The sequence below is a fragment of the Microcaecilia unicolor genome, chromosome 7 (assembly GCF_901765095.1).
Source record: "Microcaecilia unicolor chromosome 7, aMicUni1.1, whole genome shotgun sequence".
NCBI lineage: Eukaryota > Metazoa > Chordata > Amphibia > Gymnophiona > Siphonopidae > Microcaecilia > Microcaecilia unicolor.
In genome coordinates, this window is record NC_044037.1 from 52424362 (window position 1) to 52451437 (window position 27076).

The window sequence follows — 27076 nt, forward strand, 5'->3', positions numbered from 1 at the left end:
GGCGAATTGGCGGGGAAACCCGTATTATTGAAACAAGATGGATGTCCATCTTTTGTTTCGATAATATGGTTGGGGACACCCAAATCTCAACATTTAGGTCGACCTTAGAGATGGTTGACCTAAATGTTGAGATGGTCGACCTTAGAGATGGGCGACGTCGGTTTTCGCCGATAATGGAAACTGAGGATGTCCATCTCAAAAATGACAAAATCCAAGGCATTTGGTTGTGGGAGGAGCCAGCATTCATAGTGCACTGGTCCTCCTCACATGCCAGGACATCAACTGGGCACCCTAGGGGGCACTGCAGTGGACTTCACAAATTGCTCCCAGGTGCATAGCTCCCTTACCTTGGGTGCTGAGCTCCCCCAAACCCCCTCCAACCCCCCTAAAACCCACTTCCCACAACTGTACACCACTACCATAGCCCTAAGGGGTGAAGGAGGGCACCTTCATGTGGGTACAGTGGATTTCAGGTAGGTTTTGGAGGGCTCACATTTACCACCACAAGTGTAACAGGTGGGGGGGGGGGGGGGGGATGGGCCTGGGTCCGCCTGCCTGAAGTGCACTGCACCCACTAAAAACTGCTCCAGGGACCTACATACTGCTGTGATGGAGCTGGGTATGACATTTGAGGCTGGCATAGAGGCTGGAAAAATGTTTTTTTCATACAGTGGGGGAAATAAGTATTTGATCCCTTGCTGATTTTGTAAGTTTGCCCACTGACAAAGACATGAGCAGCCCATAATTGAAGGGTAGGTTATTGGTAACAGTGAGAGATAGCACATCACAAATTAAATCCGGAAAATCACATTGTGGAATGTATATGAATTTATTTGCATTCTGCAGAGGGAAATAAGTATTTAATCCCTCTGGCAAACAAGACCTAATACTTGGTGGCAAAACCCTTGTTGGCAAGCACAGCGGTCAGACGTCTTCTGTAGTTGATGATGAGGTTTGCACACATGTCAGGAGGAATTTTGGTCCACTCCTCTTTGCAGATCATCTCTAAATCATTAAGAGTTCTGGGCTGTCGCTTGGCAACTAGCAGCTTCAGCTCCCTCCATAAGTTTTCAATGGGATTAAGGTCTGGTGACTGGCTAGGCCACTCCATGACCCTAATGTGCTTCTTCCTGAGCCACTCCTTTGTTGCCTTGGCTGTATGTTTTGGGTCATTGTCGTGCTGGAAGACCCAGCCACGACCCATTTTTAAGGCCCTGGCGGAGGGAAGGAGGTTGTCACTCAGAATTGTACGGTACATGGCCCCATCCATTCTCCCATTGATGCGGTGAAGTAGTCCTGTGCCCTTAGCAGAGAAACACCCCCAAAACATAACATTTCCACCTCCATGCTTGACAGTGGGGACGGTGTTCTTTGGGTCATAGGCAGCATTTCTCTTCCTCCAAACACGGCGAGTTGAGTTCATGCCAAAGAGCTCAATTTTTGTCTCATCTGACCACAGCACCTTCTCCCAATCACTCTCGGCATCATCCAGGTGTTCACTGGCAAACTTCAGACGGGCCGTCACATGTGCCTTCCGGAGCAGGGGGACCTTGCGGGCACTGCAGGATTGCAATCCGTTATGTCGTAATGTGTTACCAATGGTTTTCGTGGTGACAGTGGTCCCAGCTGCCTTGAGATCATTGACAAGTTCCCCCCTTGTAGTTGTAGGCTGATTTCTAACCTTCCTCATGATCAAGGATACCCCACGAGGTGAGATTTTGCGTGGAGCCCCAGATCTTTGTCGATTGACAGTCATTTTGTACTTCTTCCATTTTCTTACTATGGCACCAACAGTTGTCTCCTTCTCGCCCAGCGTCTTACTGATGGTTTTGTAGCCCATTCCAGCCTTGTGCAGGTGTATGATCTTGTCCCTGACATCCTTAGACAGCTCCTTGCTCTTGGCCATTTTGTAGAGGTTAGAGTCTGACTGATTCACTGAGTCTGTGGACAGGTGTCTTTCATACAGGTGACCATTGCCGACAGCTGTCTGTCATGCAGGTAACGAGTTGATTTGGAGCATCTACCTGGTCTGTAGGGGCCAGATCTCTTACTGGTTGGTGGGGGATCAAATACTTATTTCCCTCTGCAGAATGCAAATAAATTCATATACTTTCCACAATGTGATTTTCCGGATTTAATTTGTGATGTGCTATCTCTCACTGTTACCAATAACCTACCCTTCAATTATGGGCTGCTCATGTCTTTGTCAGTGGGCAAACTTACAAAATCAGCAAGGGATCAAATACTTATTTCCCCCACTGTATATATTTTTTTTGGGTGGGAGGGGGTTGGTGACCACTGGGGCAGTTAGGGGAGGTCATCCCTGATTCCCTCCGGTGGTCATCTGGTCAGTTTGGGCACCTTTTAGAGGCTTGGTCATGGAAAAAAAAGGACCAAGTAAAGTCGACCAAATGCTCATGAGGGACTCCCTCCCCGCGACGGAAAGCAGTTGAGGACGTAAAAAATTGGCTTTTAATTATGCCAATTTGGGCGATCTCGGGAGAAGGACACCCATCTCCCAATTTGTGTCACAAGATGGGCATCCTTCCCTTTCGAAAATAAGCCTGTAAGTGCACTAAGGCCTGCTTAGTACTTATACAGAAAAAGATGCAGTTTAACAAACAGCACTAGAAAGTTCAATTGCTAAGCAAATGTCATTAACAGAACTCCCTTTAACTGTAAAGTTTGTCATAAATATTGGAGATCCAATTATTTATTAGTATAGAAGTAATTAGACATAATTCTTTTTGTTACAGTGCTTTTCAGCCCTAGCTTTGATACAGTGTCTGCAAAGCTATTTAGATGGACATTCTTTTTCTATGTCTTATGCTACCATTATTTTATTTTGATCTTTTTGGCTTTTCCACCACACCAGTCATATCCGGAGTCCTGTGTGGTCTTGAATATTTATATACAGTACAACATCTTTGGATCATTCTTACACTGAGCAATAAAAGATATCACAGAATGCAATGATCATTGCCAAAGAACATGACAAACCACCCAAAAAAACAGGATATATAGTTCATATTAAAGCAACTTATTTGATTTTTACACTGTTTGTGGTTTTATATGCATTGCGTGATCACAACATATTTATTGTGTTGCAATTATGAGAAGACAACTGGTTTGAAAAGTAAATTGCATGTCATGCGGACAAAGTGATTCACCAAAGAAGCACAACTAACTTTCACTGCTGTCTTGTTTGTTTGTTTTTCTTTAAATGCATCACGTTTCTCTTGTGTCATAAAGGACTTCTTTCTCTCACATGAATGCTTGATTCAGAAGGTTTTCGCAAAGTAGAAAGCCTTTTCCTGAAGTTCTCTCCTGAAAAGAAATACAGGAGGGGATCAAAGCAACAGTTGGAAGCTGCTAGGGCCAAGGTTATCACTACTGATTTTTGCAGATGATGGCTTTCTTCACAGGTCTTCTCTTGTAGAAACTGCAGGTGGATTGTTCGTTGGATGTGATACGGCATGAAACTGATGATGAAGACAGCCATCACAATGATTATCATACGGATGGCTTTTTTACGAGTGGCCGGCTGCTTGTTCATGGCATTCTTCAGTAAGGTCTTTATAATCAGAGTATAGCAAATCAGAATGATGAGAAAAGGGACACAGAAGTAAAAAGTGAGAGCAAGATAGTTTATTACCCTCAGGTTTGTGACACCAGCGTTTGAAGATGGAGGTTCAAAACACTTGGTTTTGTTGTTTTTTTCAGAAGTGCCGCTCATTAGAAAAGGGATAGTAGTAAGGGTCACAAAAATCCAAATGCAAGCACACACAATCTTGGCATTTCTCACATTCACTAGCCTGAGATTCCTGACTGGAAATACTATGGCTACAAAACGAAAAAAACTCATTGCTGTCAAGATAAAAATGCTACAATAAAGGTTGACATAGAAAGCATAAGAACTGATCCTGCACATAATGTCTCCAAAAAACCATTTGCCCTTGTTAACATAATATACCACGCGAAGAGGAAGGGTGAATATAAATAGGAGGTCTGATACAGCAAGGTTCATCATGTAGATGTGAAAGGCTGTCTTCTTATTATATGTCATGATGAGGATGTACAATGCAAAGCAGTTTCCGAAGAAGCCAAAAAAAGTCAGCATAGAGTATACTGTCGAGTACACTTGATTTCGGAATTCATCAATATTTGGGCAGCTCTCATTTTCCCCCAAGAGTGTTGTGTTTCCTGCAGATGTCATCATTGGTCAGAAGATGAAGTCTGAAAAACAGCAATTATTTTTTAATATGAAACATAAAATCAATTTGCATTTTTCTTTGTATTGTTTTACAGAACAGCCAAGCAAAAGCCTACTAACTTATTAGTAATCAGACATTCTTTATTAGCAAATCAGGGCACTGAAGGGATGATTCAGTGTTTCAGGTAGGAGCCAACAGATGGAGCCAACGCAGTAATCTGCCATTATGCCATTTTTAATAACGATTCAAATTAATTCCTGGCTCATTTGAATCCATAGCAAAAATTTGCAGGAAATTATTTGTACATTGCTGCAACCAGAAACTTCATGCATTCGCAGTTATGGGAACACAAGAAATTATTTTCAAAAAGTGCTTTTTATGTGGTGGCGTGGTGTTAAAAAACCTGTGCCAGGGGCCTCCACTGGGGTCCTCAAGTTCCAGTGAGCTCCTGGCCCATTTGCAATCCCCTAAGCCCTATTCTGAGGCTCAAATTATAGACAGCAAACTCAGATTTTAACAAGACATTAAAAATCTAAAAGACTGGCCTTAAGCAGAACAAAGTTTCACAATTGTGGAACCACATTAGAAAAAAAACCTGCACTTGAGTTTTAGCTAATCTGATAGCAGACAAAGAAGAGGCATATACATTAGCTTCATCTGCTGATCAAAGTGCCATATTAACAAACCATAATGCCGTGGGCCAACTTTTGTGGGTGACCCCCCTCCTTCCAGTCTAGCTATGGCCCACTGCTGCCCTCTCCCCCCCCCCCTCTCCTTCTGGGTCTAGCAATGCATCTTACCTTGCTTCCCAGGGATAAAAAAACAGCATAAAGGCATAGAGCTGCTGTCAGACTGTGCTGCTGTTGCCTCTGCTGGTCCCGCCTGTTAGAAACAGGAATTAACATCAGAAGGGGCGGGACCAGCACAGACATCAGTGGTGGAGACTGACAGCAGCTTTATGCCTTCATGCCATTTGTTATCCTTGGGAAGCAGCTGCACTAGGGGACATAGGAGCCAACTTTTCAAAATTATTGGGGGGTGCTAAGCCCAATGAAAATAACCCCTCCTTGGACACATACAAGGAATTTTCTCAATATTGGAGGTGCTCAAGCACCCACAGAGTCGGTTCTAATGCTAGGGGAGAGGAAGAGATGGAAAGAAGATGATGGACTGGAGTGGGTCTTGTGCTCAGGGCATTTGTACTCATGGGTCTTCTGTTAAGCTGAGCCCAGGGCAGCTGCCAATTTTGCCCATTGGTAAAAGCAGCCTTGGCTGATTATAATAGTCTAGCTGTAGTATACAGTATAAAATATATGTTTTAAGTAAGCAGGGTTCATGTCATTCAGTGCATTAAAAGCAAAAATCAAGATTTTAAACTGTGCTTTCTTGTATGCTATAAGAAGACTTTTTAGACTGATGCTCTCTCTCTCTCAAGTTGATTCCTGCTGCTGCTTTTTTTTTTTTTTCGTAATACTTAGGATGGTTGAACCCTGATAAAACTGGTGTATGTATAACAGTTTTTAAATCTGCACTCAACACATTCTTTGACATGCTTTTGGCAGGGAGTGGAGGAGTAGCCTAGTGGTTAGAAAGCCAGAAAACTTGGGTTTGAATCTCCTCACTACTTCTTGCGACCTTGAGCAAATTACTTCACCCTCTTCTGCCTCACCTACAAACTTAGACCTGTGTTTACAACGGTGCGCTATAGGCACATTAGTGTTTTTAGCGCACGTTAAACGCTAACACACGTCAAATGCTAACTCGCCTATAGAAATGTATTGGCACATTTGTGTTTAATGCGCCTTATCTTTAAAAACGCTAACGTGCCTTAGTAAACATATCCCTTAGGATTATATTTATTAACATAATTTATTGCTATTTAACGCAGGCCCTGTTCCTGTCAATGGGGCTAGTTTACTAATAACTTGTTAAATTTAACTTCTATTCTGTCTTTTTCAATTTAAGAATTGTACAAAGTAGATTATAAACCATAATTATAAAAAACACAAAGTACAATATTAAAAATTAAAAGAAAGCAACAACATGCATTAACATAGATTAGCAAATCTAGCCCTTAAATTGTAAGGCCTCTGGAGACAGGGAAGCACTATCCCCTGGATACTATATATGGCACCCAGATTTGAGTGGCCAAATTTGGGTGCGCTTCCGAGATGCGGATAAAATTTAATTCTGCTCTGCAATGCCAAAAGGAAGCAAGGGCCTATCTTAATTGAAGCACTAGCTTCCTTTGGCCATTGCAGGGCAGAACTGGCTAATGAGCTGTTAGCCATCAATAATTGAATGCTAACAATTATTGGCATTAATTGGCACTAATAGGATTGCGTGCACATCTGACTGTATGCTATTCTATAATCACTAAATCCCATAATATAGCAAGAGAGAGGGTCTAAAAGTATAAGAACGAAGACAGAAAAACAAATACAAAAGGTCCTTCAAGACTGGAGCAATGGTGCTTTTTTTGCTGCCTAAATGCCATAGCATAGTAACATAGTAGATGACAGCAGATAAAGACCTGTACGGTCCATCCAGTCTGCCCAAGAACATAAACTTATTACATATGGTATGTGATACTTCATATATATAGCTGGTCTTGATTTGTCCTTGATGTAAACACAGAAGAACACAAGTCTTCGCACACTCAAAATCACACTGGACACAGCGAAGATGAGACAAGAATATGGTCTCTAGACGATGTGTAAATAGTCTGAATTTATTGTGTAGCTCATAATAAATTTGGACTATTTACATATCGTCTAGAGACCATATTCTTGTCTCATCTTCCCTGTGTCCTGCTTCATTTGTCCTTGCCATTTCTGAAGTTAACATTGAAGCCCCTGAAATGTTCCACTCAATTCCATCCAAATCTATTGAACCACGGTCAGGGCACAGACTGTAGAAGTCTGTCCAGCACTGGCCTTGTTCTCCAACTTCTGAAGTTGAATCTGTCCAGCCATGATCAGAGCACAGACCATAAAAGTTTGCCCAGTACTGGCTTTGCTTCCCAATTACCGGTGTTGCTTCCTAATCTCCACTAAGCATCTTTGGATCCGTTCTTTCTAAACAGGATTCCTTTGTGTTTATCCCGTGCATGCAACCCAAAAGGGGGTGTGGCTATGAGAGGAGGATGGATGGGTCAGGGGTGTTCCAAAAAGTTGTGCGCAGTGTTATAGAACAATGAGTCAGTGTGCACAACTTTGGCACCAGGAGTTACACCAGGTTTCAGCGTCGATCTTTTTCAATGCCCATTTTTGAACACCATTTATAGAATCCCCCACACCCCCATATCTAAATGTTGCTCCTTTAAGGATACTTTTATTTTCCAATATTTATTTTTAACAAGCACACCAAAGGAAGCTCAGGTTCACATGGCACTAAGCTGAAGATGGAAGAACATACCACAGAAGGAGCTGCGGGATGTAATACAGGAGCTGTGTCTGGTGATTTGGCATCAACCAGGAAGTGACTTTGATTTTCAATTTGTAAATGATATTTTTTTTCAAAGATAACTTGACACTTTCAAAGAGTGCTTGATGGAAAGACTGAGAAGGTTAGGGTTCTTCAGGTTGGAGAAAAGGCGGCTGAGGGGTGATATGATAGAAGTCTACAAGATAATGAGCGGAGTAGAGCGGACAGATGTGAAGCGTTTGTTTACACTTTCAAACAACGATAGAACCAGGGGACACAAGAAGAAGCTAGAATAAGGCAGATTTAAAACAAACAGGAAAAAGGTTTTCTTTACTCAGCGTGTAGTTGGACTCTGGAACTCGTTGCCGGAAAATATAGTGACAGCAGCTGGCCTTACGGAGTTTAAAGGGGGTTTGGACAGATTCCTGAGGGAAAAGTCCATTGAACATTATTAAAAATTATTTTTAATGGGTTTTGCCAGGCTCTTGAAGCCTGGATTGGCCACTGTCGAAGACAGGATGCTGGGCTTGATGGACTCTTGGTCTTTTCCCAGTATGGCGGTGCTTATGTTCTTATGTTCATAATTGAATTGAAGGAGAAGAAAAGAGAACATAATACTGCCAAGTCAGTCTGAAGTTCCTTTAGAAAAAAATGTTGTTAATGTGAGCATTTGGTTTTAAAGAAATGATAGTGGTCCTGGGTTCCATTGGGTATTGATAATATAATCCAGTAGTTTTAGGCATTTGTAGGATGAAGCTCATCTTGAGTTACCACTGAATAGGCATGAGCTAACACAAATAAAGTTAGCTATTTTATCATTGTAAAATTACCTAGGTATTTACAAAACTATTATTTGCAGTTTATTGAATCCTGGCAATGTTTTAACTGACTTTACTGCTGCCAGGAATAACGTGGGGTAGATTCAAGAATGGGGGCCAAACGTTAAGTGCTAAAAATTTGAGTGTTAAGCAAGTATTCTATAATTGCAAAGTTGGGCATGGAAGCCATGACAGAATCTTCTCGTAAGTCGACATCTTAGGGCCTAACTTTAGGTGCAAGAATTTACTCCATGTCAAAGGCTGGTGTAAATGCGTGCACCTAAATCCTGTCAGTTGTGTGCCTAATTGACAGCATTCTATAAACTTGGCATGTATGTTTATATAGAATACTGCCCATGCCCTTCCCATGTTAAAAACATTTGCAATTACGCATTACAGAACCTAGGAGCTAAGTTTATAGAACAGCTCCTAAGTGCAGTTATGTGCGTAACAAGAAACTGGTGCCAATTAGTGCCAATCAATGCCACTTATGGATCATTACTGGCAGTTAAAGCCAATTCGTGCCCACTTAAACAGTTGCCCATTTTTGTGTGTTTGTCGCATAATTGTGCACCCAAGTTTCTAGAATTAGGATGTGTGTGTCCCCAGCTGCAGTAACACCCAGGGCCGGTCTTAGGCAGGGGCGACCAGGGGCTCCGGACTACTGACCTCTGACATAAGACCAAATATCTCACATTCAGCGGGAAATTCCTGCTTTCGCAGTCATCTTCCGCTCAGCAGCTTCCCAACTCTCTTCCCTTTTCGTCTCCCTTTTTTTCCCCCTTGTCCAGTGACGCTTTTTTGCCTTGTTCCACAGCCTCCCCCCCCCCCCCCCCCGGCAGTATTGATTCTCTGGGTCTGCCAATAGACGAGTGTTCCATTTGCAGTGCTCCACCTCCTATCACATGACTTCCTGTTTCTATGCAGGCGGGACATCCTACAGGGAAAATCCTGATGTCAGCAGAGGCGGTCTGCCATAGTCACAGCCATGGTTCTGCCAGTGATCGGGTCAGATGGGAGCACCCAGGGAGGTGACAGGTGGAGTGAACTCATTGCTGAGGGTTTAGGGGAGAAGGGCGCTGGACTCAGGGGTGGAGATGGGAACCCATTTGTGTGGTGAAAGAGAGAGAGAGAGAGAGGTGTGTGCTGGCCATTGGGACTAGATGGGAGGGGAGGAGAGAGGAAAGATGCTAGATCCAGGGAGGGGGGCAGAGGGAAGAGACCACAGAAGGAGAGGCACAAGATCCATGGAGAGAAAGCAGGAGATATGCCATAATGTGTGTATGTATGTATTTGTGTGTGTGTGTGTGGGGGAGGGGGGGGGAATACGAGAGAGACAGAAGGGGAGAAATGATGTACCCAGGGTGGGGGTGCAGGAGGAAGGGACGAGAAAAGGGAGAGACAGGGCACGGAGAAGAGAAGCTGGGCATGGAGTAAGCATAGGATAGGGAGGGAGAGGGGTGATGCTAAACATAAATTGAGGAAAGGGGACACCAAGACATCAGATGCTGAACATATGTGGGAGGATAGAAACAAGGACAAAAGAGGAGAGATCCTGGACAGGACAGATAGTCACATGGAGAAAGAAGTGTCAAATGTACCGGAGACCTGGAAAGATGAAAGGACAGAAAAGCAGAAGAGACACTTGGATCAAATCAAATGGAAAAATAAAATGCTCAGACTACAAAGATAGAAAAAAAGTATTTTATTTTGAATGTGTTAATTGGAACATATCAGCTTTGGAAAATCAGTATCTCTGATATCTTGCATTTCAGTTTCTGTTTCTCTAGTATTGCTATATATGAAAGTCTGACTTACTACTACTACTACTACTTAACATTTCTAGAGCGCTACTAGGGTTACGCAGCGCTGTACAAATTAACAAATAAGGACAGTCCCTGCTCAGAAGAGCTTACAATCTAAAGGACGAAATGTCAAGTTGGGGTAGTTTAGTTTAGACTTGAGGTTTATAGTTTTTTACCTTCTTATCTCTATGACTGATCTGTGGTCCCTTATTTTATATTTAATGAGGCTCTGTGTGTTTTGATTGTATGACCATAGATCTTAAATTAAAAAATAAAAAAAGTTCTTGTTATTGGGGGGCGCAGGGTGGAATTGGGCAAGGGGTGTGGCTAGGCAAGGGGCTAGGGGCCCCACCGAACTGGTCTGCACAGGGCCCTGCAATTGCTAAGCCCGACCCTGGTAACACCTGATGACTGTCCCCATCCTTGGCATGCAGTCTTACAAAGGAACCACAGTGGAAGAAATCAGTTCTTCCTGCCCCCCCCCCAAAATAAAATCTGTGATGGGCTAATCCTTCGGTTTGGCAAAAGTCTTGTGGTTACTGTGCCCCTTGTCTGTCACCCATGGCCGCCGAGAGGGGAGACAGGGAGGGAAAAATTCCCCTGGCCCCGGCCTCCAAGGGGAGCCTGGCGCCGGAGTCTCTCTCTCTCTCTTCTGCTCCTGATGGAACCTGGATGATTGCATCCTGACAGGAGCAACAGAGAGAAACCTCTGGCACCGGGCCCCCCTTGGAGGCTGGAGAGGACCCGGAGGAGCAGACATAGTTCCAACTTTTTTTGAAAACGAGCATGCGCAACGTGAGAGAAAAGCAGCCGCAGGGGCAGACCATGCAGCAGAGTGAAGAAGAGCAGCGCTGGAGGAAGACTCTTCTGCTGGCGGGGCCTTGGGATCCCCACCAGCCAAAGTATTTACAGTTGCAGCGGGCAGCAGCAATCCTGGGGGGGGGGGGGGGGGAGGGAGGTGGCCGCAGCCCTGCCCTGGGCCCAGCTCAGTCTCTCGGCAGCCCTGCAGTTACCTTCTCCTTGGCCTCTGTTTCGGACATGCTTAAAAATCCCCAGTGATCACTCCCGTCTTAGTGATGCCTTTCCTCCTTGCTGAATGAGTACACTTTATCTGAGCAAATATATTGTGGGGGCCCTGGATTGTGAATTTGTTGACCAATCACCTCATAACAGGCACACCCCTCCTTATACATATTTGAACATATTTTTCCTAGAATGAGGTCCTAATGACCCAATCCAGGAAAAATACAACACACAGATCATCTGATATAAGCCCATACTCAGCCTATTTTTAACTTTAAAAAAAATTTTACCTTAGATTTTGTACGGTGCCAGGCAGACTTTGTAGGTCTGTGTCTGTATATGGAATCTGGTTTAGGAAAGGGCTTTAATGGCAACTTCGATAGCTGGAACAGAGGACAGTGCTGGGCAGACTTTTACAGTCTTTGTCCTGCAAATGACAAGATGGATTTGGATAGGCTGGAGTGGGCTTTGACGGCAACTCCAGTAGGTGGAACATGAAGACAGAGCCGGGCGGACTTCTACGGTCTATGTCCCAGAAACGCCAAAGAAAGTCTTGTGATAAAGTATATAATATCACATTCATTGTTGATTTAATCATGAATTGATAATGAATAACCCTTTCTAGCCCAGTGAGCATCAGGCAGGGTACTTTCAGTAAATGTTAATAGTTTGTAGGGTGGTCAAGGCCAGGACCAGTTGGTGATGGGAAGCTACTGGCACAGAAATCCACTCAATAAGTCAGTCTAGACCAGAATGTAAGTTTTGAATCAAAGGGTTTCCAGGAAAATTGGATTCCTCAGGCAAAACAATGGGACAAATTCTTAGTATCAACTGTATACAGGCAGACGTAGTAATTCCCAACAAGTACACTCTCTACTAGGTTTCCTGATGGACTCTCTTTGACAGAGGTTCCTGGTTAAAGACCTTTTTATAGCTTTACTCTCTCTAGGAGCCCCTTCCCTAGAGGGAGGTTTCTACAGTATACAAATCTCCTATCATTTTCTTCAGTGCTCTTTGAGCCTTATGGTACAAAATCCTTAATAGATGATTTCTTCCTCATTGGGAACTTATCTACTGATTGTTTGTTTTTTTTAATGTCATTGTAAATCTTTAGAAACCCTCCTCTTGTCCCTTCCTGTTTTTTTTTCCCCAGGCTCGATCTTTCAACATTTCTCTCTTTTTCTTTTTGGAAGGATGTGGTGGTGGTCTAGTTCCCCATTCTAGCTATCATCTGTGGCAAGTACAGTAGCTTAATAGGCTCTGTTATTGCTATGCACTCCTTTTCTCTCCAGGTACAGTGGCTATGTTATTCAGAGACCCTCCTCCTTTAATGTAATGGTGTAGTGGACCAGAAAGCAGGAGCCAAAGACAAGGGATTTGAACTGGTCTGGGTTTTTACACCAGCACAAATTTCCTTGAAGAGGTGTCTTTCCTCCTACTATTGTCGCTTACTGGCAGGAGAGCCAGTCCCTTGTTCCAGAAGTTGTGGGAGTATTTAAAAGTCAAAGTCCAATATTTAGGTCCAGCAAAAAGAGGTCTCTGCATTCCTGTGTGGAGCACAGCACCACCCTAGGGTCTCTACATTTATATGTTCAAAACTTTCTCTAGAGAGATTTTGTTTTATTTTTACTTTGGCTATATTTTTGAGGAAGTGTTTATTTCAGAAGTCTAAACACTTGTGGTTTTTGCAAGTTCTTTGTTTCAAAATGAGTGACCACAGTTCAATGGAAACATGAAGCAGCTTCTTAGAAAAACCAGCAAGGCATGAGTAAATCCCTTTATCAGCTAGCAGTGTTGGATTACCCAGTAGGCACAGGCCTAAGGACCTGTCTGAGGCTAGAGACCCTTATAGGTTGACAGTAATATAGGTAGTATTATTGCAATTGTGTTTTAATTCAAAGGTAGAGGTGTCATTTAGACTTAACATCCATCTTTAACCATCAGAGATAAAAATGGTAGTAAATTTTAGAACAGCCTAATTTTATACAGGCTCTTTTTGCATTTTTATATATAAAAAGGTGCACTAAGTTTACCATAACTTTTTAATCCTGACTTGTGCATTTTGTAACTCTTGATGTATTTGTACATTTTCCCCCGGCTTCTATAAAGAGTGCAATAGATTGGTGAGGCAAGATTTCCCCTCATTAAATCCATGTTGGCTTTTGTCTCATTAATCCATGCTTTTGAATATGCTCTGTTATTTTGTTCAGCACCGACTCTACCATTTTGTGCAGCACCAACGTAAGGCTTACTGGTCTATAATTTTCCGGATCACCTCTGGAACCTTTATATTGGCCACCCTCCAGTCTTCCGGTACCATGTTTGATTTTAAAGATAAATTATATATTACTAACAATAGTTCTGCAAGTTCATTTTCCAATTCTATCAGTACTCTGGAATTAATACCATCCGGTCCAGACGATTTACTACTCTTCAGTTTGTCAAATTGTGCCATTACATCTTCCAGGTTTATAGAGATTTCATTCAGTTTCTCTGACTTGTCAGCTTTGAATATCTTTTCTGGTATCAATCTTTCTCGGTGAAGACCAAAGCAAAGAATTCATTTAATCTCTCTGTTATGGTTTTGTCTTCCCTGGGTGCCCCTTTTACCCCTCGGTCATCTAGTGGTCCAACTGATTCTTTTGCCGGGTACTTTCTTTTTATATTGGGGGGGGGGGGGCTGGAGGTCCACCGGTTGGTGTATGGGGGCCTGGGTGCATTAGGCCACTAGGATGGGTGGAGCTACAACTAGGGTATATGTATTGGGGGCTGGAAGACCTCCAGTCCCCCTGTGTCAGGGGGTGTGAAGTAGGGGGTCTTGAGGTCCACCGGTTAAGTTTGACAGTCCAGGCTCGTTTTTAACAGTCCGAACCTGTCACACAACTTCTGCAGGAGGATTGTGCCTTGGGCATCTCCCCATTCCTCCATGTGTCCAGCATCGCTCTTCTATGTCCCTATTCTCCCCCATGTCCAGCTTCTCCCATCACTCTTCAATTCCTCCTACACCCCCTTCCCCAGAGCCAGCATCACCATCTCTTTTCCTTCCTTTCTGTTCCCTCCCCAGATCATGGAGGGAGAGGGGTGGAAAGGAAGAGAAATGCCATAGTGTGGGAGGCAGGGAGCAGGGAGCCAATGCATGAGAGGAGGGCATTTAAACATGTGAGCTAGAGAAGTTACCCAAGTGCATGTGCTTCATATGCTTAATGTGTGTGACATGGTATGTCTTTCTCCACTGCTTCTCCTTTCCATAACCTTTAGGATTTAAAAGAAAAATTAGATGATTCAGCTTTATTTGTTTCCCCTTCTTAACTCCAAAAATGGGAAGCAAGTTTGTCAAGCGCTTTCTTTTCTGGCTGCAATGAACATACAAGAGCTCTGAAGCTGTCAATGTACTTTCCTGAAGATCACTGCATGTGTATAAGGAGAGAGAGCAGAGAAATAGATTCTTCCCTCTCTGGATGAAACTCCTGGGGTTCTTTTTTTTTCCTGTGCTCTGCCTCTAGAACACTGCTTCCCAAACTTTAACCAAAATAGCAGAACTCCCCTCACATTCCTCCTCCACTTTTTCCTCTCTTCAATTATCCAAAGCATGAACATAGTATCAGCAACAACAGTGGTGGTGATCATAGCAGTAATGGGCAGAGGGCTCTACATGTGAGTGTGCTCTCACAGACTCCAGTTTGTTGGATGGGTTTCCAGTCTAACAGGAAGTCCACATAAGCAGAAGGGGGTGGGAACCTGTGAGCACCCACTGACTCAAAGGCCCCATGCTATCTACCCTTATTTGGTGTAGATTATAGTGGGACTGTAGATTATAGTGGGACTGTAAAAGGAAGAGAAGCAGCCATACTTGTGTGACCCCCCATCTGGGGTCCTGACTCACAAGGGACAGAGCACCGCTGTTCTCTATTGATAGGGTCAATATATGAAACACAGAAGTAAATTGTTTTGGCACCTGCTGTGGAAGAGCTTAAGTGAATTGTTTGTTTTGCTTAACAGTGTTCATTAAGATCATTTTAAAAAGAAATGCTAAGACTAGGGGCAAAAAAAAAGGAATTTCTTTTTATATCATTATAGTCTTTAAGATATAAGGAGAAAATATTCACCTGTTCAGCATCTCCCCTCTGTGTCAACATCCTTCCCCCTCTATTCAGCATTTCCCCTCTGTGTCCCTATCCCCCCACATGTCCAGCATTGCTCCTCCATCTCCCTATTCCTCCATGTGTCCAGCATCATTCTTCTATGTCCCTATTCTCTCCTATGTCCAGTTTCTCCCATCACTCTTCCCTTCCTCCTTCACCCCCACCCATGGGAGTAGTTTGGGGGGCGAGGGGGCATTGCCCCCCCCCCAAACGACTTAGTCTTATCCAGTGCTTTTTTGTGCTGGTACTGGCGGGCGGCGGTAGTAAAAGCAGCAAGCAGGGAGGCTCGACTCCGTCCTTCGCTTCCCTGCCCTCTCTGCATCCTGCCTTCCTCTGATGTCATTTCCTTTCGGGCGGGCAGGACGCTTAGAGGGCATGGAAGCGAAGGACGGAGTCGAGCCTGCCTGCTTGCTGCTTTTACTACCGCCGCCTGCCACTGCAACTTCGGTACTAGAGAGTGGAGTGGAAGTGAGCCAGCCTATTTAGTCCACTGTAAGGAAGGAAGCCATTTAGTAAATCTCTGTCTCCACTCCCCCGCGCAGCTGTCGCCGTTCACTCAAAACACAGCAAGCAAACCTGTGAGCTGCTGCATCCACGTTTTTGTTCTTTATTGTTGGTCCATCTTTAACAAGTCTAACACTGTTTTTTGTTGAGTAGGCAGTGCCTTACAGGGTGGAGGAGAAAATAAATAATTGAATATCACTAAAACAATTTCAAAAATCATTGTAGCTAGTAGAAACAGGAATTATAAATTCCGTAGTTTGTGCTCATTTTTCTTCACTGTTATTCTATACAATTCAGATGGCCAGATTTCAGTGAGAATATTCTGTTTCCTGATTCATCCGGGTTCATCTTAACTATCTGGTTGTAATCTGCCTTGGGAAGCCTGGTGTTTATAAAGATGATGGAATATATTAAAATTAAATGGAAGTAGAATTAAACTCTCCTTTCATTGGGGCACATAGAATCACATCCTCATCTGTTTTGTAGGTTTACCCTGGACATGGATGGGAGGGGAGAGAGGAGAGTTGCTGGACATGGATGGATGGAGGGGAGGGCAGGAGAAATGTTGGAGGGAAGGAAAGACAGAGGAAGGAGATACACACGGATAGAGGGGAAGGGAGAGAGGAGAAATGCTGGACTTGAATGGAGGAGAGAGAAGACAGAGGAAGGAGATGCACAAGGATGATGGGAGGGGAGATAGTTGAAATGCTGGACATGGATGAAGAGGAGGGAAGAGAGAGGAAGTGAGATGAACATTGATGGAGGGGAGGGGGAGAGGAAAAATGCTGTACATGGATGGAGGGGAGGGAAGCCAACAGCGGCGTGTGCAGCAGGAGTACGGCCCCGCGCACGTTTGTATTATGCTTTGCCAGAGAGGGGGAGGGAGGGAGTGAGCGAGCGAGAGAACGAGAGGCAGAGAAGGAAATGGAAGAGCATGTTAGTTCACGGTTCCTCCAGGCTGCCAATAGGAGAGCGAAAGAGAAAGAGAGAGAGAGAGAGATGGGAGATGCTGCGAAGAGGGAGGGAGGAGATGCTAGATAGAATGGGGAAGGGGATGGAAAGAAACAGGATGGGCAGAGGAGAGAGTAGAATTGCTGGACAACAGGGATTGATGGAGGGGGCAGGGGAGAGAGGAAATTTGCTGGATATGGATGGAGAGGGCAGGGGAGAATGGAAAGTTGCTGGACATGGATGGATGGAGGGGAGGGCAGGGGATAGAGGAGAATTGCTGAACATGGATGGATGAATGAAGGGGGCAGGGGACACAGGACATTTGCTGGATATGGGTGGATGGAGGAGAGGGCAGGGGTGGATGGAGAGTTGCTGGACGGATGGATGGAGGGGAGAGAAGTCAGGAAGGATATGCACATGGATGGAGGGGAGGGAAGAGAGGAGAAATGCTGGACATGGATGGAGTGGAGGGCAGGGAAGAGAGGAGAAATGCTGGACATGGATGGAGGGGTGGAAAGACAGGAAGTAGATGCACATGGATGGAGGGGAAGGGAGAGAGGAGAAATGCTGGATATGGAAGGAGGGAAAACTGCTGAGTTTAAGGGCTGGTTTAGAACACGTTGAGGACAGATACTGAAACTCGAGGAAGGATAGGGACAGGGCTACAGATGGTAGACAGGATGTCTAAGGACACAGGAGGATGGTGGACATGATGAGAGAAAAAATATCAAATGGAAAGAAGACACTGCATAAAAAAGAAGACACTGGGACCAAAGCGAATAGAAAAACTACATGATCAGACAACAAAGGTAGAAAAAAGTATTTTATTCAGAATTTATTAATTGGAATATGTCAGATTTTTGAAATGTGCATCTGTGATATTTTGCATGTAAGTTTCAGTTTTTCTGGTATTCCTGCATGCTGAGTCTGACTTCTTGAGTTAACTTTCCAGTTCAGTATTTTGCCTTCATATTTTTTGATTTCTAGTTCCTTGTGTCATGTCTGTTGTGTCATGTGTTTTTCATGTGTGACCAAGGTGTAGTATTCTGCTAGCGTGTAGTGTTTGCAGTGCTTTTTGTTTTGCTTTTTTTTCACGAGGTAGTGTATTGGTGTTTTAGAGCCTGGTGTAATTACAGTTCTGCCTTTTCACGCATAAGGTTGTAGCTCGTCCTATCCTTGGAATTAGTGCTGTTTTGGTTTGGTAAGGTTATGAGTGTGTTTTTGCACAAGTTTGTGTATAGCGTTTTGCAGTGGAGAGATTGTGTGTTGGCCTTACTGAGGTGGCACCAACACATCAGAAAGGGTGTAGAGCCTAAATCATGACACACTACCTCTTGAAGGATCTACATATAGAGCCTATGCATTTGTAAGGTCAACACTGGCATGGTATGGGAAAGGGGGTGGGGAAATACTACTGGAGAGGAAGAGGGAGTGCTGGGTAAGGAGAAAAGAAGGAAGGAAGGAAGGAAGGGAGAAAGAGCTGGCTTGATATCTCATACATATTCATTATGGTTATTCCCAAAAAAAGCCAGCTCTTTTTCCCTTCCTTCCTCCATATTAGCATATTAGCCCCGTCCTTTGCCCCCCCCAAATGAAAAAGTCAAACTACGCCCATGCCCCCACCCCAGAGCCAGCATCACCATCTCTCTTCCTTCCCTTCTGTTCTCTCCCCAGATCATGGAGGGGAAGGGATGGAAATGAAGAGAAATGCCATACTGTGGGGGCATTTAAATCTATGCCTTAATTATGTACCATAGTTGTGTTAAAACTAGAGAATGACACGGGGACGGGGAACCGTAGTAACCGCGGGGATGGGGATGGTAACCGCGGGGATGAGGACGGGGCGGGGACAGATCCCACAGGGATGGGGCAGGGATGGGGACAGAGCCCACAGGGATGGGGCAGGGATGGGGACAGAGCCCACAGGGATGGGGCAGGGATGGGGACAGAGCCCACAGGGACGTGGAAAGGGGACAAACTTTGTCCATGTGTCATTTTCTACTTTGAAGCCTGTTAATGAACTGGACTGTTATTTATGTTTAAGTGATACCTACAAAGATATTTTGATTTTTTGGAAAAACAAGCAAACATACTGGCCAAAACTAGCAAGATTTGCATGGGAGATCCTGTACATCCTGCTACCAGCACATCTTCTAAGAAGACAACTTCTATTCCAGGAAGGACTGTGGAAGACAGGAGAGCTAGATTGAATCCTGAGATTGTTGATGATTTCTTATTTATCCACAGATTAAAAAAAAACCATAACAGTGCTTTATAGGGCATATTTTTCCCTTCTAGGGCATATAGAACAGGTTGTATTTTATACCCCTGGACATTTTAACAGTGTGAATTCGGATTCCTTGGTGTAGTAGAATTCACCTATTGTTGGGGTTGGAAGGGTAGAGGGTGGTGGTGGGAAGGAGGGTTATTATAGCTGCTCATTGTTATTATTGTTCTCTATTTGTAATTTATACACAACAGTTGCACAGCATATTGTGCCTTTTTATGTTTTAATAAAAAGATTTAAATATAAAATCATAAGTGTTCGAGGCTTCTGCAGATAAGGACAGAGCCCACGGGGGCGGGGACGGACACAGAACCTGTGGGGACGGGGCGGGGATGGAGATGGGGCAGGGACGGAGACAGAACCCATGGGGATGGGGCGGGGACGGAGACAAACTTTGTCCCCATGTCATTCTCTAGTTAAAACACTAATTGTAAGGTGTTTGCTCATCAAACAAAAGAATGCTTATAATGAGCTTTTATATTAGGAAGATAGTAGCTTAAATCATCACTTTGGCAAACTAGTATGTGTGCTTTATTTAAACTAGTATCTGATGCAGGGGCGTATCTGCGTGGGGCCTCAGGGGCCTGGGCCCCCGCAGATTTCGCCCTGGACCCCCCTACTGCTGCCAACCCTCCCCCTCCGTTGCTGTCGCCTACCTTCGCTGGCGGGGGACCCCCAACCCCCGCCAGCCAAGCCGAGGTCCTTTCATTTCTTCCACTAAAGCTGGCGCCGAAAGTTTCTTCTGAGTCTGACGTCGCTGCACGTTGTACGTGCAGGACGTCAGACTCAGAAACAGAATGAGCTTCATTCTGTTTCTGAGTCTGACGTCCTGCACGTACAACGTGCAGCGACGTCAGACTCAGAAGAAACTTTCGGCGCCAGCTTTAGTGGAAGAAATGAAAGGACCTCGGCTTGGCTGGCGGGGGTTGGGGGTCCCCCGCCAGCTGACGGAATTCTTTTACAGGCAGCCGGCAGCGGCAGGAGGACGCGGACCCCGGCTGGCGGGGGTTGGGGTCCCCCGCCAGCGAAGGTAGGCGACAGCAATGGCGGGGGGAGATTGGCAATGGCAGCGGCTGGGGGGAGGGGGATCGGCAATGGCGACGGGGGGGGGGGCTATAATGTGCCCCCTCACTCTGGCCCTGGCCCCCTCTACCGCCGCAGTTCAGATAAGCCCCTGATCTGATGTCTACCTAAATATTAGTTGGTATGACCTCTTTCAAAAATATAGAAGCTGCGTTTTTATGCAAAATATTTTAAGGGCACTTTTACTAAAAAGTCTTAAGAAATAGGCTTAACACATTTTCATGCAGGAATTTACTATTTAGCATTCCTATAGTGCTACAAGGCTAAGCCCTTTTCCAATGCAGCCCAAAAATAGGGCTTTTTTTTTTCATTTTTATGTTTACAGGTCCTGTGCTAATTTTTCCATTAGCATGTAAGACTTGCAAAATACTAATGCAGTACTTACTGCCTCCTATTTAGGTGCTCCTGTGTAAAGTCAGTGTTAAGCAGTTAGCGCGCACTAATGCAAACATGCTAGCTGGATAATACTTCCATGCCCATTCCCTGCCCATGACACACCCCCTCCTGATAAAATACCAAATAACAAAATAAATAGTGCATGATTATCATACACTGACAGGCAAATTACCACAAAATGCTTTAATGTGTTTTGCAGTAACACTTTCTTCCCACGTTGAGCGTGAATTAACGCTTAACACAGTTCAGTAAAAGGGCCTTTAATTAACAAATATTTACAAAGATTCACTTTGTTTCCAAAACATACATGAGATTCTTAAAAGGTAAGGTTGACTCTAATTATCTCAGTAATTTCAAACAAAAAGCTATCATTTTTCTGCAATCGCGTAATAGCTTCTTCTGGCCACTTTGGCTTTTGATTTGCATACCAGGTTCAGGAAGCTTTACTCACTTATTATTTTTTTGTAGAATAACTGTTTTCTGCTTGGTAATTGATGAAGAATTACAGAGAAGAATCTAAATACTTAAATTACAGCTTCTGGATCTCATTCGTTCATCAGCTCTTAATGTATGAAGACTGAAAAACAACGAGGAGGGAGGAATCGCTTTCCTGAATAAAGAATCTACTTTCAAAGTCATATGCATCATCCACGCACGATTGCGAGACAAGGTGATATTATGTTCATTCAACGGAAACGGTAGAAAAAGTCTTTGTGAATTAAAAAAACCGCAAGAGCACAAAATACATGTACTGAAAACTATTACAATAAAATATATTTAGCACTTGTTTCCAAGCACTGCCACGTTATTAGTGTTACAGCAACTGAAGCATTCTGGACGCACCCATCCTGTATGACTACACTCCCTCTCTTGCTTGCAGTTCGTAATTTCCAAGGGGTCCTTTAACAAAAAAACTAGTACATGTAAACTATGTCCAACTCCTCTAAAGATCTTGTGGACTTAACTACTTTCTCTTAACCCTGTACCTTTCTGCCCCTCGTATCACCTTCCATTTAATGTACTTTCCTGTTTGTTAACTAAATGTTGTAAGCCACATTGAGCCTGCCAGTGGTGGGAAATTGTGGGGTAGAAGTGATATAAATAAATAAATGCACGGTGCACGCCCAACGTTCCCTGCATTTACTGCACAGGGCAGATACTGCTCTGTGTACACCCACCACATTGGCACTGCATTACATAAAGAATTATATACAAAACTGCCATGGCAGCTCATTATCTCTCACATTTCTCTCCCCGTACGTAAGTATTGCCGTACTGGGACAGATCAAAGGTCCATCAAACTCAGCATCCTGTTTCCCACAGTGGCCAACCAAGGGCACAAATACCTGGTAAGATCCCAACAATTCACATACCTCCTTCATCCCACCCCCCCCCCCCCCTTTCCTTATCATATCTTAAAATTATTCTAAGCCATTTCTTATAACAAGGTTTCCCAAACCTGTCCTGGTGACTCAACAGTCAGGTTTTCAGGAATTCAACAATGAATGTGCATAAGATAAGTTTGCATATACTGGTTCTTCACAGTAGTCCAGTTTACCTCATTCTTATTCATTATGGATATTCCGTGGGAAATCCCAGCTTAGAGTAACTGATGTATATTAGAATCATTATGATGTATCATTTATCGGCACTTTTCAAGATGAGTCAAGAGTAAAATGTCTAAATAAATTGCATTGTGAAAGCACAATTCTCTGGCCTTGCCTGTGTCTTATTTTTACTTCATAGTTTTCCAACCTGGCAATATTCAGGCTGCAATGTTCGGGTTTTTTTTTTTTGAACGTTGGCTACCATGGGCATTTTATACCACAACTAGCCGTTAAGCCCGTAACAACGGGCTAGTTTTTTGTTTTGCTATGGCCTCCCCCCGTCCACCAACCCTGCTCTCTACCCTGCCCTCCCCCCAGCGTCTGTTTCCCTCAGTTCCGCCCCCTCCTTCCCTCCCTGCTCCCTCCTCCTCCGATTTCCACGCCCATGTCCAAGCCCTCCTCCCTATTGGGCTGTACTGCTGATGGAGGCGGGGCTTGGACTTCTACACTCTCAGCATTCCGACTCTTTGCAGGTGAGTCGGTCACTTGCCGTTTATATGTTTGATACTCAGTGTCAGGCAGTTCCCGGATAATGGCGCTGAATATTTAGGGACTGGGTGGTCGTCAGCACTTATCCGGGTATTGGCAATATTGAGACTGGTACTGGGGTAGGTACCCAAATAAAGTTGATGGCTTTTTTGCTGTCCTAACTTTATCTGGGTAGTTATCTGGTTAGTGGATGAAAATTGCTGTCAACCAGGTAACTCCCAGCTCTACCAGAGTCCTCCTTTGGACAGCTCCAGCACTAACTGCAGCGGAGGAGAAGCCTAGTGCTTAGAGCACTAGTTTTAGCATCCAGAGGTGGCCAGTTCAAATCCCACTGTTGCTTCTGGTAAGTTTGGGCAAGTTAATTAAGGGGCCTTTTTACTAAGGTGCATGGAAAAGTGGCCTGTGCTGGTGTAGACGTGTGTATTGGGTGCGCACATGTCCATTTTTCAGCGTACTTGCAAACAAGTCCTTTTTTTTTTTAGCCAAAAATGGACATGTGGCAAAATAAAACTTGGCACGCGTCCATTTTGAGCCTGAGACCTTACCGCCACCCATTGACTTAGCAGTAAACTCTCACACATTAATCGGGCAGTAATTGTCGGTGCATGTACAGTGCTAATTACTGCCCAGTTAGCGCCACATGCCAGAAATTTTCTGGGGCGTGTAGTGGGTGCACGTAGAAAATGAAATAACTGCCTGGGTCAAACGGTAGTTCAAAATTGACGTGCATAGAACACGTGTATGCACCTACATGGCTTAGTAAAAGGACCCCTTAACCCTCCATTGCCTCAGGTACAAAATTAGATTGTAGGGGTGTGGTCATGGGAGGGGCATGTTTGAGTCATGGGCATTCCTAAAAATTATGCGCGCTGTTACAGAATATGCCCAATCCGTCCCTAAATAAGACGGCATTTACACCAGGTTTTAGTTGGTGTAAATGGATGCCTAAATTTTAGTCATGGGGATGGCTGCAGTACATATTCTATAAACCATGCCTAATGTTAGACAATATATAGATTCTATATATTGCGCCTAAAAAATTGGCACTGAAATCAGTGCCGACTAAGCATATTCTATAATCAGTGCCTACATTTAGGCGCTAATTATAGAATACACTTAGTTGATATTTCAGCACCTAAAAATCTCTGCGCATCCATTTACACCAATGAAAACATTGCATAAATCCAAGCATGTAGATTTAGGCACACTGGGCCATATTCTACAACTAGACCTGTACATTTTGGAATGCCCACGAAATGCCCATTTCCCCTCCTAAAACCACACCCTTTTTTGCATGCATGCATTAGAAGTTCAGCGCACATTGTTACAGAATACACCTAAATTCTAATCAGTGCTCATTGTTGCTTGCTAAGTGCTGTTATCAGTGCTCATTAGCTTGTTAAGCTTGATAAGTTAGGCACATTGTTATAGAATCCATGCCAATTTCAGTGCGGATTTTTAGGTGTGCTATTTAGAATCCGGGGGTAAATGCTTAATGTACTTTAGCAAAAGGGCACCTAATTCACTTATCTTGGACATCTCTGTGCTCAATATTAGACATTGTAGAAACATATGGAAACAGAAGAGGGCAGACTCATTCTAATGTTAGCACTAAGTAGAGAGAGTAAAAATACTGTGCTAATAAAGCAATTTAACTGTAATAGTACTTCAATAGCATGATACCAAGTTTCTTCATTGAAGTCTATGATAAATTATATTTATTTATTTGTTGCATTTGTATCCCACATTTTCCCACCCATTTTCAGGCTCAATGTGGCTTACAATGTTCCGTCATGGCATTCACCATTCCGGAGTGTAAATTACAATTGGTATTACATAAAGAACATGGATGACATTATAGTCAAGGATAAAGTATTAAATTAAATAGTTTAATCATTGATTTCTATTTCTGGCTCCACCTCTTTGTAATATGCAACATAATCATTAACATTTTCAGAGAGAGATTTCTTTTGTTCTTTGCAGGAGGACCGATTGCATAAAATGGGTTTTGCAGCTGATATTACTGTTTTTGCGCACTGTTAGTCAACAGGGGTGCTAAGGTTCATTTTACTAAAACTTGCTAACAGAATTAACACATGCTTAATGCTAAGCATCAGCATCATTATCTGTGTGAATGTTCTATTGCATGTTTATTAGGTGTTTTATTAGTATTATGCTGACATTGTATTATATCTGTTATTGGAATTTCAGTGCTGTTAAGTGTATATTTTTGATACTAGTTCTATTATTAGGTTTCAATTTGCTCTTTTCAAGTTTACCTCAATTATTGTATTTATGCTTATTTGGTCGTTTTTACTATTGTTATGCTGTTAACAAAATTGTAAGTATTTTATGTTAAAACTGTACCTGCTGTAAACCACTTTGGGTGAATCTTTTCATAACGGCAGTTAATAAATCACAATAACTAACTAAGGCACCCTTTTAGTAAAGGGTCGGCGTGGCAACAGGCTTGCCATGTGCCAATCTGGAAGTACCACCGGGCTACCGCAGGAGCCTGGCAGTAGCTTCCATCCCCAGTGTGCGCCAGTTCTGGTGCTATAAAAATATTTCTATTTTTGTAGCGCTGGTGCTTACTTGGCTGTATTCAGGCAGTGCCATGTGCTGCCCAGTTACTGCCACATGCTGCCACTGCCAGGTTAGTATGGGAGCCCTTACCACCACCTTAATGGGTGGAGGTAAGTGCTCCCCCCCCCCTCCAAAATGGCCTCATGGCAAGTGGTTCATTTACCGCACGGCCATTTCTTTTCCAGCAAAAAAGACAGCCTTTTACCTGCTCCCTAAAAGTGGGGCCTCAGCGTTTGTCAAAACATGCACAGGCCCCCTTTTATCGCAGTTCAGCAAAAGGACCCCTAAATTAAGATGATAGATATAAAATGGACCTTTTAGCATATAGCACACACTAAACTTTAGTAAAAAGGTCCCTTAAGTGTAGAACTTGTTTTGTTTTCACAACTAACATGTTTGTTACTTCTTCTCTGGGGAATACAAACTAAAATCTCTACAGATACTAAATGCCATGCGATACAAAACAAAATCTTAGAAGATTTCCCATTTCTTCACTACTGGTTTTTTTTTTTTTAAGTTTTTGTTCCAGGTTTAAAATATCCCCTGTAGAGCCAACCATTACATCTGTACAATATATTTTTATTTTATTGTTCAGCAATTCTTAACAAAGAAAATAGTCCCGTTTGAGCAATCATTTAAGATATAGAAGTAATCATGTCCCATTTACTAACCTACTCATTTTTTTTCAATACCTTTTCCTAACTTAGGGGTCCTTTTTACTAAGGCTCTGTATCAGATTTAGCGCGCACCCGTTAGTAAAAGGACCCCCATGTGAAGAAAACGCTGTCTACATTCTATTTTCTATCGGCAAGCTCACATCAGTAGTAATTTGTGAAAACATCCGACACAGGCTGTTGAACTGTTCTAAGCTTTACTACAGATCTCATAACTCTAAAGCACTGTTTTTCTGTTTTGTGCCAAGTCAAAACATTCTTAGCAAGCATGAACCCTGGAAGGCTTTCTGAAACCCGCATTTAAATCCCTATGTATTTTTCAGTAGAAATAAATCTGTTTTGCTCTCTGCTTAACTGTCTTTCAGCTGAGTTCTATCTTGTAAATATTTATACCCAGACAGCCTAACGCAGATCCTCATATGTCTACAGTACCCTCTGCCGACTGAAGAAAGGCTGGGTGCCTTCTTAATAAGCAATTTCTGACAGAGAAATTCCCAACAAAGTACTTTTGGCTTTCTGTTGCTCTCTTTCACAGTCAAATAAAACTGAAAGTACTTTTATGGCAATTCAGTTGCAGGTCTCTAAAACTGGCAGACGGAAGAGTTGAATTCATGCTCCCTCTTTCATCCCTCCTTTGCAAGTTGTTTCTCCCGACCTCTGAATCCCTCTGAAAATCGTGAGTTTCAAGTCAGCTTACCTCAGAATCTCCAATGCTTTTAGAAATTGCAAGCTTGTAGTCTTCTTACTGTACCATATTCCTACGGTGAAGCAAATAAAATGATGTGGTCAGCGTGATTGAACTACATTTTCTCTGCAGGTTGGTCTGGTGCAAAAGAAAGCTTTTCCTGCTTTGTGCTCTCATGTGTTCATGCCTGCTCTGCAAGTTAAAAATGCTTCTAAGTAGGATCCGCCTATCATAGACTGAACACTTCAGCTATTGGCTGCTATTCAGGGGAGGAGCAAAGTCCATGCATTCACTTCAGAAATAAATGTTTGCAAAGTACTGAACATGCATTTAAAAAAAAACATCATTCACACTGAACATAGGCAGTATGGGCATAATGAGCCTGC

General features: G+C 43.4%; 1 protein-coding gene across 1 annotated transcript; it reads right to left on the reverse strand.

The window, feature by feature from the left end:
* Positions 1-2551: 2551 nt before the first annotated feature.
* Positions 2552-26862, reverse strand: CYSLTR1 (cysteinyl leukotriene receptor 1). Its single transcript, XM_030209283.1, has 2 exons — positions 26703-26862; positions 2552-4236 (listed from the first exon to the last, which is right to left on the reverse strand). The coding sequence occupies exon 2, from the start codon at positions 4217-4219 to the stop codon at positions 3245-3247; it is 975 nt and encodes a 324-aa protein (XP_030065143.1). The 5' UTR covers positions 4220-4236; positions 26703-26862; the 3' UTR covers positions 2552-3244.
* Positions 26863-27076: the final 214 nt, after the last annotated feature.

Excerpts from the sequence above, each read along its gene's own strand:
- CYSLTR1 (XM_030209283.1), bottom strand. The coding sequence starts at position 4,219 with ATGATGACATCTGCAGGAAACACAACACTCTTGGGGGAAAATGAGAGC.